Raw genomic sequence first — 13,341 nt, 5'->3', positions numbered from 1 at the left:
AAACATTAAATAAAATGACTTGTTTGGCAAAGTTGTTGCAATATTATGAATATTACTTAAGTTCATTTAAAGCAGTGTATTGGAGCATGGAAGTAACCCCAGACTTACAAACAAGCAGTATTATATTAAACCTTTAGAGGAAATACAGTTTTACCAGGATGTGTCCAAAGCCACGTTATAATATGGAAGTAATAATAAGGTTCTATTTTCTTTGTTGATGCTCCAAGGAAAGATAGTAGTAAATTACCTTCAGATCTTCCAGACTCTTCAGCATCTCACTTAAGAACCTGTAATAGTCTCCAGATCTTGTAAGTAGTTCAACGTACCGAGCATGAACATCTGCAGCCTTAGAGAAAAGGAAGGAAAGAAAGAAAAAGATATTGCATTTAAAAAAAAAGTCCTATGTAATTTGACCAATTTTGTTTTCTAAAATAGTGAGATTAAGAAGAGTGAATTCTCTTTTTTAGTGTGTTCATTCCAAAATCAGCAAAAGAAAGTACAGCAAAACAAAGAGCCAAAAATGCATCCCATTCTCATCTCTCCAGGCTGTTTTCCCCTAAACCATCTGACAGGCGATAGTCTCTGATATGTTTGAGAAGAGGCTTTTAGAAATTTCTATATTTTCCACTTTTTAGAAGTCTCTCTCATCAAACTCACAAATTTAAGCCCAGTTTCTACAAAGACTCTAAATAACAGATTCCTGATCATTTCTGAAAATGTGTCATACATCAGTGACTCACACCGGAGGGTGCATAACCTGCTATTAAACCTCTTAAAGTGGATATCCTATAATGGGATGAAATCAGCGATGGTAAGGAAGACAGGCAGGAGACCAGGGAAAGGGAAGAAGAAGGAGGGGCAGGTTTTAAGAGATACATGATGACATATATACCTCTTGCAGAATCACCCCAGAAGGCGACTGTATCATGGTCCTCTTGATAGGTATGTTCAGCAGAGTTTCCAGTCCGGAGGTATATGAGGCCAGCTGCAGCTCATAATCCTGCAGCATAATGAAGTTTAAGAAAAGTGTTCTTCATGGACTTAAAAAGCATCACTAACAGCTACAGTTCCACAGTTTTAAATCACTGGACTGCATGTCTAATTGCCAACCTCAAAGACAATGTGCCACTAGTGGCCAAGCAGCTAATACTACATTACAAAACCGGCCAGGAGCGGTGGCTCACACCTGTAATCCCAGCACTTTGGGAGGCTGAGGTGGGCAGATCCCCTGAGATCAGGAGTTCAAGACCAGCCTGACCAACACGGAGAAACCCCGTCTCTACTAAAAATACAAAATTAGCTGGGCATGGTGGTGCGTGCCTGTAATCCCAATTACTCAGGAAGCTGAGGCAGGAGAATCACTTGAACCCAGGAGGCAGAAGTTGCGGTCAGTCGAGATCACACCACTGCACTCCAGCCTGGGCAATAAGAGCGAAACTCCATCAAAACAAACAAACAAAAAACCATTACTAAACCAAGCAGTATATCTTTGTATGCTAAATGGAGAATGTGACACCTACCACCAGTCGAAGAATAGAAACCAGCCATTCAAATGGATACCACCAATGTGGAATGAATTCAAGCTAATAGATTTTTAATTTTTATGGTTTGTTCAGAAAAGAATATATACAGACCATAATTACTATCCTCAAGAAGTGTATACTCTTTACAACAAATCAGCAAGTCAGGCAGTTAATAATAATCTTGGTGAAACACCAACGTTCTTTATGAAACCAACATACCTTAATTGAATTTGCACAAAGTTCAGCAATTTTTTGTACTTCCTCTGATTTGTCTCGTTTGCCAGATATTTCATTGTGCAAGTTCTATACAAAAAGTAAAATATTTACCAGTGTTAATGCATACAAGTATTTTTAAATAAATGTGATTTCACTCTTTTACCACTGTTACGTGTACCTTTTTTTTCAGCTTATGACTACAGATAGTTGTCTCATATTCTTAGAGTTAGAGCTTAGGAGATGAGCATTTTTTCCATTCCAAAAAGAGAAGCAAGCTCTTTAACTTACTATCTGTACGAGGTTATTTTCTAGTCAGCCTGTTTTCTGGGCCTAACCCCTCAATTTATAACGATAATGTATGATAACATGAAGAGAACAATATTACATTATTTCTATGTTCACAATTGCATTTCCTTATAAACATCTCAGTTGCTTTTCCTCTGGGCATTCTTTAAGCCTTCACAAAATGGATTAATAATATCAAATATTCATCATTTCAAACCTAGGCTCTGATGCAAAAGCCAGAGGAGAACATGAATTACACCCAATTAATCTCAAAACAGCTATGGAACAAAAAGTTGGCTTATACCTTCTGCTCATTCAAAAACCGCATGACTGTGTTGCAATCTCCAAATTTCATGGATTCTAAGGAATCCTGACGGCGTTTAGCATCATAGAGCCACTTGCAGAAAGCCTGATAGTTATCACGATAATTCCTCAGTTGTTTGATTTGTTTCTCCAGGTCCCATAATCTGGGGAGAAATAGATACAATAAAATCATCTTATTAGTTCCTAAAATATGTAACAGAGAGTCACCCAGAAATTCACTTGGTATAGACCCAAGAAAACTGATCATATTCCCACACAAAAACTTATACATGAACGTTCAGAGCAGCACTTTTTATCCCAGCCAAAAACTGGAAACAATTCATGTATCAACTGATGAAAGGACCAACAAAATGTGGTACTGCCAAACAACGGAATATTATTCAATCGTAAAAATACATGAAAAAATAGAGAATGACGTACTGAAATATGCTACAACACAGATGAACTTTAAAAGCATGATACTAAGTGAAAGAAGCCAGTTACAATGGACTACATATTGTATGAGTCCAGTTATATAAAATTTCCAGAATAGGTAAATTCATATTCCAGAGATTTTTTAAACTCTTATTTGCAGAAAGGCATTTTTTTGGTCTAACATCTAATTTTCATAAACTTTTGGAGAATGCTAACTCAAAGCAGCTACTCCTTCCAAGAGTCATAACAAGAGTTGATAGGGCACAAAAGAGGTGGCTAAAGGGCTTCTGCTGTTTCTCTAAGACCCTGGATGGCACCTGGCCTGCACAGGGTTGGCTACTGCGATGCATTCTCCTTCCATTTCTAACAAAGCTGCATACAGGCAGTCCATGAAAACAACATCTGTTATGCCTAACTTACACAAAAAACGAAACCTCTATTTTCTACAACGGCTCCCCTCAAGTGACATTATCTTGTGAACGACCAAAAGAGGAGATGATGGGGAAGGATGGGGAGGAGGCTGGCACACCTGAAGTCGATCTGTTTATCTATCCTTTGCCAGCGGTCTGTCAGCTGTGTGACTTTTTCACTGAACTTGCCCAGGTCCAGGTCATAAAGCGGATACTGCTGTGAAGTCTGAGAGTGGATCTGCTGGGCTTTCTGTAGTTCTGTTTTCATGGTGGCCAACAACGACTTCTTCAAGTTCAAGTCATTTTTTATTTTCTGCAAGATGAAAACAAAAAGATTGCAAATTAATCCCTTCTCCCATTGTATGCTACACTACAAGTCACCAAATCGGGGGGAAAAGTTTATAAAACACTTGAGAATATTCATAATTTAAAGTGTTAACAGTCAATCCAGGAAAATATATTTACTGAATTGCATTTCCCAGTATTTGTTCCAATAATCTAGTTCCTTGTGCTATCCTGTTACAATTATAATGTATATGAAGTTTCTAAGAAGTCCCACAGTAAAGAAACCAGTTTAACTCAGCATTCCCCAAAATAATCCCATCACAACTTACTTTCTCATATAGTTCCTGCTAACACACTCTGGAAAACAGAGTCATAGAGATGACAACTGATGTCAACCTGTGTGGCCACAGGAACCCAATAATCCTCAAAACTCATGAAAACCTAGTGAAGCTTTATAATTGGGAGCTCAGTTCTGAATTAGTTCCTGTAAATTGGGCCACGGTTATAAGCTTTAGAGTTACCTTCAGTCCACAGCGGTAAGCTTCCACTTTATCCAGGTCCAGGCAGACAGTTTCCTCCTCAGTGAGCCTGGCTTCATAAACCTTTAACATGTCTTCTGTTTGGAGAATAGCCTGGAGCAGTGCCCTTACTGTGCATAAGCTGGAAAGGACAAAAGCAGCAGATAAAATTGCCAGTGACAGAATTAGTCTGTGAAGATTTGGCTCTCACAGCTAGTAATGAAAGAGAACAATGTCAAAGCAGATAAAAATTTATTTTGTCTTTTTTTTGTATCTATTGTGATTCAGACCAACATTTTGTATTCACTGAAGAATTCTCAAGTTCTCCTTAGAGCATAACTTAGTTCTAAGATAACATTATAGTCTAGAATAGTGGAATTAACATGTGAGGCCAGCGGAATTAACATGCTCTCCAAACCACAGAAGGATGTAAGTAAATCTCTAGGAACAGAGAAACTGTAAGGCAAGCATCTAAAGCAAATGAAGTCTGACAAAAAGAAGCTTGAGAAAAGGAAAATATGAGATTAGTGATAGCTGAGTTTACCTATTTAAGTAGCCATCTGTAACACCATTGATATTTTCCAGTTTCTGAAATAGTCCAAATACTTCATTCTGTAAATAGCAGTACTTCTCAGAACCTCTGAAGTTGGCAAGCATATCTTTAAGCTGGTTGAGAACCTCAGCAATGGCTTGTGAATCATTCTGCACACTCTGTCAAAAATGAAGGAAAGCTCTTTTGATTTAGCTGTCTGATTCTTTTTATTACTGTATATATTTAAGGTGTACAATATGCTGTTTTAATACACACAGACACAGTGGAATGACTACATCAGGTAAGTAAGTTAACATATCAGTCATGTTCCATGGTTCTCTTTTTTTGTATGTGTGGTAAGAGCACCTAATATCTACTCTCTTAGAAAAATTTCAATATACAACACACTACAACATTACTACCTGTAGTCTTCCTGTTGAATTTAGATCTCTAGATTTATTTATTCCACACAAGTGCAAGTTTGTATCCTTTACATCTGCCCATTTCCTCCTCCCTCCCCACCCCTGGTAACCACCATCCTACTCTCTGTTTCTATGAATTCAACTTTTTTCTTAGAATTTACACGTAAGTTAAATCATGCAGTATTTGTGTCTGGTGTATTTCACTTAGCATAATGTCCTCCACGTTCATCCATGCTTTTGAAAATGGCAGGATCTCTATTTTGTTTTTGTTTTTGTTTTTTTTTTGAGACAGAGTCTTGCTCTGTCACCCAGGCTGGAATGCAATGATGTGATCTTGGCTCACTGCAACCTCTGCCACCTGGGTTCAAGCAATTCTCCTGCCTCAGCCTCCTGAGTAGCTGTGATTACAGGTGCACGCCACCACACCTGGCTAATTTTTGTACGTTTTAGTAGAGATGGGGTTTCACCATGTTAGTCATGCTGGTCTTGAACTCCTGACCTCGTGATCCACCCACCTGGGCCTCCCAAAGTGCTGGGATTACAGGTGTGAGCCACCGCACCTGGCCCCAGGATCTCTTTCTTTTTTAAAGGTAAATAGTACTCCACTGTGTGTGTGTAGAGTCATGTGTCCAATAATGATGTTTTGGTCAAAATGATGAACTGCATACACAATGGTGGTCCCATAAGATACACACACACACATATATACATACACACATACATATAAACACACACACACACACACACATTTTTTTTTTAAAGAGAAGGGTCTTGCTCCGTTGCCCAGACTGGAGTACAGTGGTACAATCACAGCTCCCTACAGCCTCTAACTCCTGAGCTCAAGCAAGTAGCTGGGATTACAGGCATGTGCCACTGCATCCAGCCCCCATCAGATTACAATACTATATTTTTATTGTATCTTTTCGACATTTAGATATATTTAGATACACAAATACTTACCATTGTGTCACAATTGCCTACAGTATGTAGTACAGTAACATGTCCTACAGGTTTGTAGCATAGGTGTATAGTAGGCTATACCTTCTAGGTTTGTGTAAGTATGCTCTATGACGCCTGCATGACCAAATCGCCTAACCATGCATTTCTTAGAATATATCCCTGTCATTAAGCAACACAACTACATACCACAGTTTTGGCATACTGATCACACAGAGGTTAGTACTCTGCATTGGAGCTGTGTGATTCTTATGATCATTTTTGCCCTTAAAAAGTCCACTAAAAGTAAAGGATTCAAGAAAGAGAGAGGAGTTGACCTTCTATTTCTTTCTTGAGTATGGCCTCATTAGCACTGTAAATGTGGTCCTCTTACTTAGAATATCTGTATTTTGGTCTTCCAATGCAGTGTGCCCAGGCTTGGTTGAGGAGAAAACATCACTGAGTTAGGAGCTGACACATGTGGACCATAGTCACACTCTGTCTATGGCTTTGAGATCGTATCTCATCAACCAAATCTTTTCATGTCAGTGTCATGTCTACAAATAAAGATCATTCCCCCGTCTAACCCATATTATAGGTTGTTCATGTCAGTGTCATGTCTACAAATAAAGATCATTCCCCCTGTCTAACCCACATCATAGGTTGTTCTCTGCAAGAAGCCAATTTAATGCTTGTGAAAACTTTTGAGATGGACTGTGGCCTGATTCAACAACCCAAAAACTGTGAAAACTTTTGAGATGGACCACGAAATGCTTGTGAAAACTTTTGAGATGAACTCTAGCCTGATTCAACAACACACAAATGAACAGTTTAACTAACCCCCAGCCTGATAACCATCTACAAATTTGGAAACATAAGACATAAGGAAATCCTGTCAGAAGCCTGTTTTATTGAAAATTAATATTTTTGCCTAAAAACATTTAAACTAGGATTTTTTAAACTCATTTGCAGGTAAATAAAAATATACAGGGAAATCAGGCAAATACTAGCAGACACCTACTTTAAGCTCATTAATTTTCACTGTGATGTGGTGTGAAGACCCCTGGTCCGCTAGAGGGAGGTTTTTGAGAGTCATCCTGCCCTCGCAGTGCTCTATCTGCCTGCGAATCTTCTGCAGCTCCATCAGCATCCATGTTTCTTGCTTGTCATTTTCTCTGTTGGTTTCAATAACTTTATTATGGTTGACATCTTGGCAGGTTCCATGATGAGTGATTTCAGTTTTGGTCACTGTAAAAAGAAGTTAGGGCCACAAAAATCAGAGAATACCTAACTATCAAGGTGCTAGGCCTCAAAAAACATCCACATTACCTAAAAGTATACCTTCTTCCTTTGAATTTCAGAATCAATTCTGAAAATTTAGTGCACGAAGAACACTGGCTATATAGCATTCAGAGAAATGGTTCTGAAACTAGTTTTATGCAAACTCCTTTCTTTTTAAAATGGTATGGATGGTTGATACAAAGAGAAAGATGTCCCAAGCTGACCTGTCTGGTGCTGGGGGTGGCCAGGGAGCTGAATGACCAGGGTCTGGTAATGCTTCTGGGCATCGGTGAACTGAGACTGTATTTTCCGCTTGTCATCATCTCCAAACATCTCCGAGCCTTGGCTATTTCTGATGAACTCTTGGTAATGTAACTCAAGGTCGGCTATCGTCTTCGTGTAATCTTCCTGCCGCATTGTTTTCAGCTAAAAGGAAATAGGCAGAAGTGATCTGGGATTTATGCCTGCCCCACAGTGCAATCAAGAAGAGTTGGCCAAAAAATGCCACCCACTAGATGGGACTCAAAGCAACACTCTTCACAGGCTCATTAAGATATAAAAGGTCTTTTAGGGTTTAGACATTGCTCCCAAGAACTACAGGGATGGGTTGCTAATTTTTTTTTTTTTTTTTTTTTTTTTGCTTACAGAATATTTTTCTTCAAATGAAATATTATTCAGAAGCCCTAAATATAAAGCAGCGCCCAGCAAAGCTGCTCCAACTAAAATGAGAAAAAGGGCTCAGGGGACCCCAAAAGGTACTTTCTGTGCCCCTCGCCTCACTTCCATCCTTGTCACTCCTAAAGGATCTCCCTCCCCTGCTAGGACTCTTCAGACCACAATCTGAAAACAACTGATTTAGAGTAACTAACACTTAGGGTGCTCTTCCAAGAATTCCATCCCACCTTTTACTTCTGTGATACTCAGTTAATCCTTTATGACCTAACTTTCCATTACATCGAAGGAGCATAGGGTCCAGAATCTTACAGGAGTGCATGGCTTTTCCACAGGCACTTTGGGCCCGTCAGGCCACCTGAATTAGTATTACCTCTTTCTCTCATAATCAGCCATATGTTAATCCCTCCCGTTCTCTATTGGACAGACTAGAACCTCTAAGGAGGGCTGACCTGACTTGCTTGATGAGACACAAAAGCACTGCTACACAGCAAGAAGGTCGAACTGTTGGACAAAGGTACTGCGGAGGGCAGCGCGGCCCTACCTCCAGGCAGCCTAAGTGGCCCTGAGGACATACCTTGGCGATCGTCATGGCCCTGATCTTCTCTATGTCAATCATGCAGTAGTGCCAGGACACCAGGCTCTTCATGTTGATGTAGAGTTGGTTCCACAGAGCCAAGATGGCTTCGTAGTACTGCTCAATCCTAACAGGCACAAAGGGAAAACATGCTAGAGCCAGGCTTTCACACTTCATCCCAAATGGGAAACCTGGACATGCTCACACCACTGCACAAAAACCTACAACAGTCACTGATAAAGTAACAGGTGGAGGTATAACTTGGAAAACAGTTCATGGATTTGGATTCATTTACTCCCCAAAAGTATATTCTGAATTATCTACATTATTGGCTGACATATATACTACAACTTTTTGTTGTTGTCTTGTTTTTCGGCAACTCTGTAACTGACAGAGGTCTAAGGCAGGATGGAAGGTGCATTAGATGCCAATGACCCAAAGCTTGGTCATGAGCACACAGCAGCTTACTACACTACTCTCCCTATTCTGTGTGTGGCTGAAGATTTCCATACTAAATGGTTTAAAGGAATCTGCCATGGACAATCTGTTAAATGAATGTTCTTCCTACAGTGAGTCAATGTTGATAATAAAGGCATTTTATATTTGTGACTACATGTAAAACAATTGATTTTCTAAGAAAAGGAGAACCTTAAAATGATGTCTTTGAAGTACACTCTGAACCCCCTACAGTCAGACATTCCTTTTTTTTTTTTTTTTTTGAGATGGAGTTTTGCTCTTGTTGCCCAGGCTGGAGTGCAATGGCACGATCTTAGCTCACCACAACCTCCACCTCCCGGGTTCAAGTGATTCTCCTGCCTCAACCTCCCGAGTAGCTGGGATTACAGGCATGTGCCACCACACCCAGCTAATTTTGTATTTTTAGTAGAGACGGGGTTTCTCCATGTTGGTCAGACTGCTCTCAAACTCCTGACCGCAGATGACCCACCTGCCATGGTCTCCCAAAGTGCTGGGATTACATGCATGAGCAACCACGCCCAGCCAGACATTCCCTTTTATCCTTCAATAACTATTGTCTCTTCAACAATTTGCAAGACAAAGTGAAGGTGACCTTCACAAGGTTCCTTTTTTTTAGAAGATGGTTATTATAACAAGGCACCGTGTGTCCAAGCTTCAGGTGTAAGCACCTGCCCTCTTCCTCCGCCCTCGCGTTCATGCGTGCATGCGTGGCTTTGGGAACTTGGATGACTTACTTGCCAGAGAGGTCCACGGCCAGTGGGTTCGGAGGAGGGATGATCAGCCCCACAGAGGGAACGAGCATGTCAACGCCTCCCGGGCCCGTCACGTACCACTTGCTGCGCTCATTGTTGTCCTTCAGGATACACTCATCCCCCTTATGCACGATTTTCTGTAAGGCAAGCAGCCATGGGGTTTGGCTTTATTCATAAGTATGTGTTTTTATTTTTTTTCTCAAAGACAGAAACAGAGATGAACACATGCAAATTATTAAAGCTTTTACCTTACTTGTTCCCTTCAAATGAAGCTGATCATCATACAACTCAACAATACTGACACTTTAAATGATATATGTGAGCCTAAAAGGTATACATGAAGTAAGCTACATTTTATTTACTTGGTCTCACTATGTCACCCATAGTGAGTGACATTCACTTTATATGCAACATAAAAGTATCATTTCTCATTTCTTTTATCAGAAATTTAAAGATGAGAGTGATCACAGACAAGTTTTACATACGAGAAGAAAAGTATTAAGCCTTATGAATTTTTAAAAGTTCTAAAATTAACTATTGTCCTTATTATTGACAACTACCATATGATTCACAACAGAGCTGCTGCTTTTGTTCCATAGCTGCTGCTTTTATAGATCAAAGACGTTGACTATGGTGATTATTGAACTCTAGATTAAGTGTTGCTTTCTTGATGGACAAAAATTTGCATGTAAAGACAGGGAAAACTTTTGTATCATTCTAAATGAGTACATACCTGGTCTTGTTTGTAGTCACAGAGAGCCCTGAGAATAATGGGTTTATTGCTTCTGTAGTCTGGGTTACGAGGCTTCAGCTGTACAATCTTCTTAGACTTGTTTACCAAGTTCTGCACCTGACGCTTGTATTCAAGGATTTTCTCTCGTTCTTTCTGCAATTGTGAAAAAGATCATACTTTAACATAGGTACCAGTGAGTTTTAGAGGAGATTTTCAAACTGCATTCATGTAGCTACACGACACACTATCACTGCAGTCGCATTAAGTGTAAAAAGTCACAAATTCGTCAGCAGGAAACCGGAGAACCTTTCACGATACCACTCTCCAGAAGCTACACAGGCAGGAATTAAGTGGGCAGGGAAGAACATCCTTGTGTGAAAGGGCTATGCTGATAAAATTTGAAGTATGCTTTCCCAAAGGAATTGTCATGTGAAGTAATGTTCTCTCTGTTCTTATTTTCAACAAACTGCCCAGACTGAAGCAAAAGTAACTGTCAAGAGTAGTTGGGCATGTAAAGAAGTCCATTTTGAGAAAAGCCACTGGAAGCTGAAGAAAGCGCTGGCTTGGCCGGGCGCGGTGGCTCAAGCCTGTAATCCCAGCACTTTGGGAGGCCGAGACGGGCGGATCACGAGGTCAGGAGATCGAGACCATCCTGGCTAACATGGTGAAACCCCGTCTCTACTAAAAAATACAAAAAACTAGCCGGGCGAGGTGGCGGGCGCCTGTAGTCCCAGCTACTCGGGAGGCTGAGGCAGGAGAATGGCGGGAACCCGGGAGGCGGAGCTTGCAGTGAGCTGAGATCCGGCCACTGCACTCCAGCCTGGGCGACAGAGCGAGACTCCGTCTCAAAAAAAAAAAAAAAAAAAAAAAAAAAAGAAAGCGCTGGCTTGGCTCTAGGCTTGCGTTGTACAGTAATATTAATCAGAGCCAGCTGCATCCAAGGCATGTGTTTTATCGCCCTGACCAGGCACAGCTGCTGAGGTTCTGGGTCTCAGACGATACCTCCAGCTCCTTGATCTGTTCCAGCAGGTGCTGCAGGGGCATGTTCTTGTCGCAGGGGTACTTCTTCCTGATGGAGTCCTGAAGTCCCTTCAGGTATGCTTCAGTCGACTGGGCCTCTTCAAAAAACTGTGAAGGATGAGAGTGATCAGTGAATGAACAGCAACTCAATAAGCAATTTCATCTAGTAGTTCTGTTTCAAGGACTGTTATCCCTAAGCCTCTCTTTGACAGGTGGCTAAAGGAAAAAATTCATGCAGAAAGTATTTAGGTATGTGACAGCGGGAAACTATCTGTGGGACTGATGGCAAGGTTACCAATCTATGCTCCTCTGCACTCAAAACCAATGAAGAGGATTTATGCAACATTTTGAAGATTATTTTCAGTGCTTTATAAAACACACTCAAGACCTAAATAGCAATGAAATTATTACTAAATATAAAAACCTGAAAGTAGGCAGCGTTTTCTTTCAGATGAACATCAATGCACTTGGTGATCTGAAGAATCCAGCTCCACTGCGTCTGCAGAGTGTCCATATAGGCCTGAAACAAGAAAATGTCAGCTGTCTTAGCCTAGCTCAGTTGTACAGATGCGTGCGCACCAAGAGATAGGTGAGCCTGCATGAAAGCTAGTAAGCAGTTTTTATCTCATTCTAAGTCAAGCAGATATTTTTCTAAAAGTTGGAAAGAGAATTTCTCACCATATAACTCTTGGTAAGGTCAAAACTGAATTTTAAAATCAGCTTTCACAAATAGACACCATGAGGAGTCTTAGTCAAAATATGTATCACCCGAATAGCAGAGATACTGACCAATCAGAACCATGACGGGGGCTAGCACCGGCGTGGTGTCCCTTTGCCACACCAAGCCCTGTTCCTGGAGGATTGCTGAATCACGGGGAGGTTCGAGACATCCAAGCAAAGGGCTTAGGGGGCTCAAGACAGTGATTCTTACCAACTGATATGGAAGTTTCTGGTTTTTTATCTTTTTATTTTGTTTTTTTTGAGACGGAGTCTCACTCTGTCGCCCAGGCTGGAGTGCAGTGGCGCGATCTCGGCTCACTGCAAGCTCCACCTCCCGGGTTCACGCCATTCTCCTGCCTCAGCCTCCGGAGTAGCTGGGACTACAGGCGCCCGCCACCACACCCGGCTAATTTTTTGTATTTTTAGTAGAGACAGGGTTTCATCGTGTTAGCGAGGATGGTCTTGATCTCCTGACCTCGTGACCCACCCGCCTTGGCCTCCCAAAGTGCTGGGATTACAGGTGTGAGCCACTGTGCCCGGCCAGGAAGTTTCTGGTTTTTTTTAACAAGCAGTAAGGCCATACCAGTGCTACCGGCTAACGTCAGCCTTGAGCGTGGCCCACAGATGGCAGTCTAGGGCAGCGGTCAGCAAACTATAGCTCAAGGGCCACGTCTGGCCCACTTCCTGTATTTTTAAATAAAGTTTTATTGGAATACAACCACATTCATTTACACAGTGTCTATGCCTCCTTCTGCACTATAATAGCAGAGTTAAGTAATTGTAACAGAGATCAAATGGCCTGAAAGGCTAAAATACTGATTGTCTGATCCTTTCCTGAAAGAGTTTGCCAACCCCTGGCGTAGGGTATTGATCCCAGAATAAAAAATAAAGTTGGCATGGCTTTAAGTCTTATAAGAATTACTCATTTGGATAGTCTTACTTTATGAAAAGTTTCCTTTTTGTTTCCTAACAAAAATATAAACTTCATGAAGCCTACCTCAATTTTGTCTGAAGCTGGATGCTGATTGAGGACAAGTTGGTCACTTTCTTGTTTCAGCTTGTTGAGTTCTTTTTCTTTAACTTCCAGTTGACTCATGCGTATCTGTGAATGAAGAAATAAGAAATCCTTTGGAGCAAGTCATCATTAAACTGCCATCACTCCCACAGCACTTTTTAAAAGTGAAATACAAAACTGCATTTTGGAAAGGAACAATGCCAAAGAATCATGCTGTTTTCCTCAAGAA

The 13,341-nt window shown here is 40.9% G+C and overlaps 1 protein-coding gene across 3 annotated transcripts in view; it reads right to left on the bottom strand.

Annotated features, from left to right (window-relative positions):
* DSP (desmoplakin) overlaps positions 1-13,341 on the bottom strand; it is a 47,444-nt gene that overhangs the window by 8,083 nt on the left and 26,020 nt on the right. For all 3 annotated transcript variants that reach the window (XM_033216147.1, XM_033216149.1, XM_033216148.1), the window contains exons 8-22: positions 13,095-13,199; positions 11,802-11,897; positions 11,360-11,485; positions 10,358-10,510; positions 9,607-9,761; positions 8,396-8,522; positions 7,371-7,572; positions 6,887-7,113; positions 4,520-4,686; positions 3,979-4,117; positions 3,292-3,485; positions 2,329-2,491; positions 1,743-1,826; positions 893-1,000; positions 248-346 (exon numbers count right to left, since the gene is read on the bottom strand). In XM_033216147.1, the coding sequence (XP_033072038.1) occupies positions 248-346; positions 893-1,000; positions 1,743-1,826; positions 2,329-2,491; positions 3,292-3,485; positions 3,979-4,117; positions 4,520-4,686; positions 6,887-7,113; positions 7,371-7,572; positions 8,396-8,522; positions 9,607-9,761; positions 10,358-10,510; positions 11,360-11,485; positions 11,802-11,897; positions 13,095-13,199 (2,145 nt within the window). The remainder of the gene's footprint in view (positions 1-247; positions 347-892; positions 1,001-1,742; positions 1,827-2,328; positions 2,492-3,291; positions 3,486-3,978; positions 4,118-4,519; positions 4,687-6,886; positions 7,114-7,370; positions 7,573-8,395; positions 8,523-9,606; positions 9,762-10,357; positions 10,511-11,359; positions 11,486-11,801; positions 11,898-13,094; positions 13,200-13,341) is intronic.

Source organism: Trachypithecus francoisi, unplaced genomic scaffold (assembly GCF_009764315.1).
Source record: "Trachypithecus francoisi isolate TF-2019V2 unplaced genomic scaffold, Tfra_2.0 Lachesis_group10, whole genome shotgun sequence".
Classification (NCBI taxonomy): domain Eukaryota; kingdom Metazoa; phylum Chordata; class Mammalia; order Primates; family Cercopithecidae; genus Trachypithecus; species Trachypithecus francoisi.
This window is presented reverse-complemented; position numbering and strand designations above follow the sequence as displayed.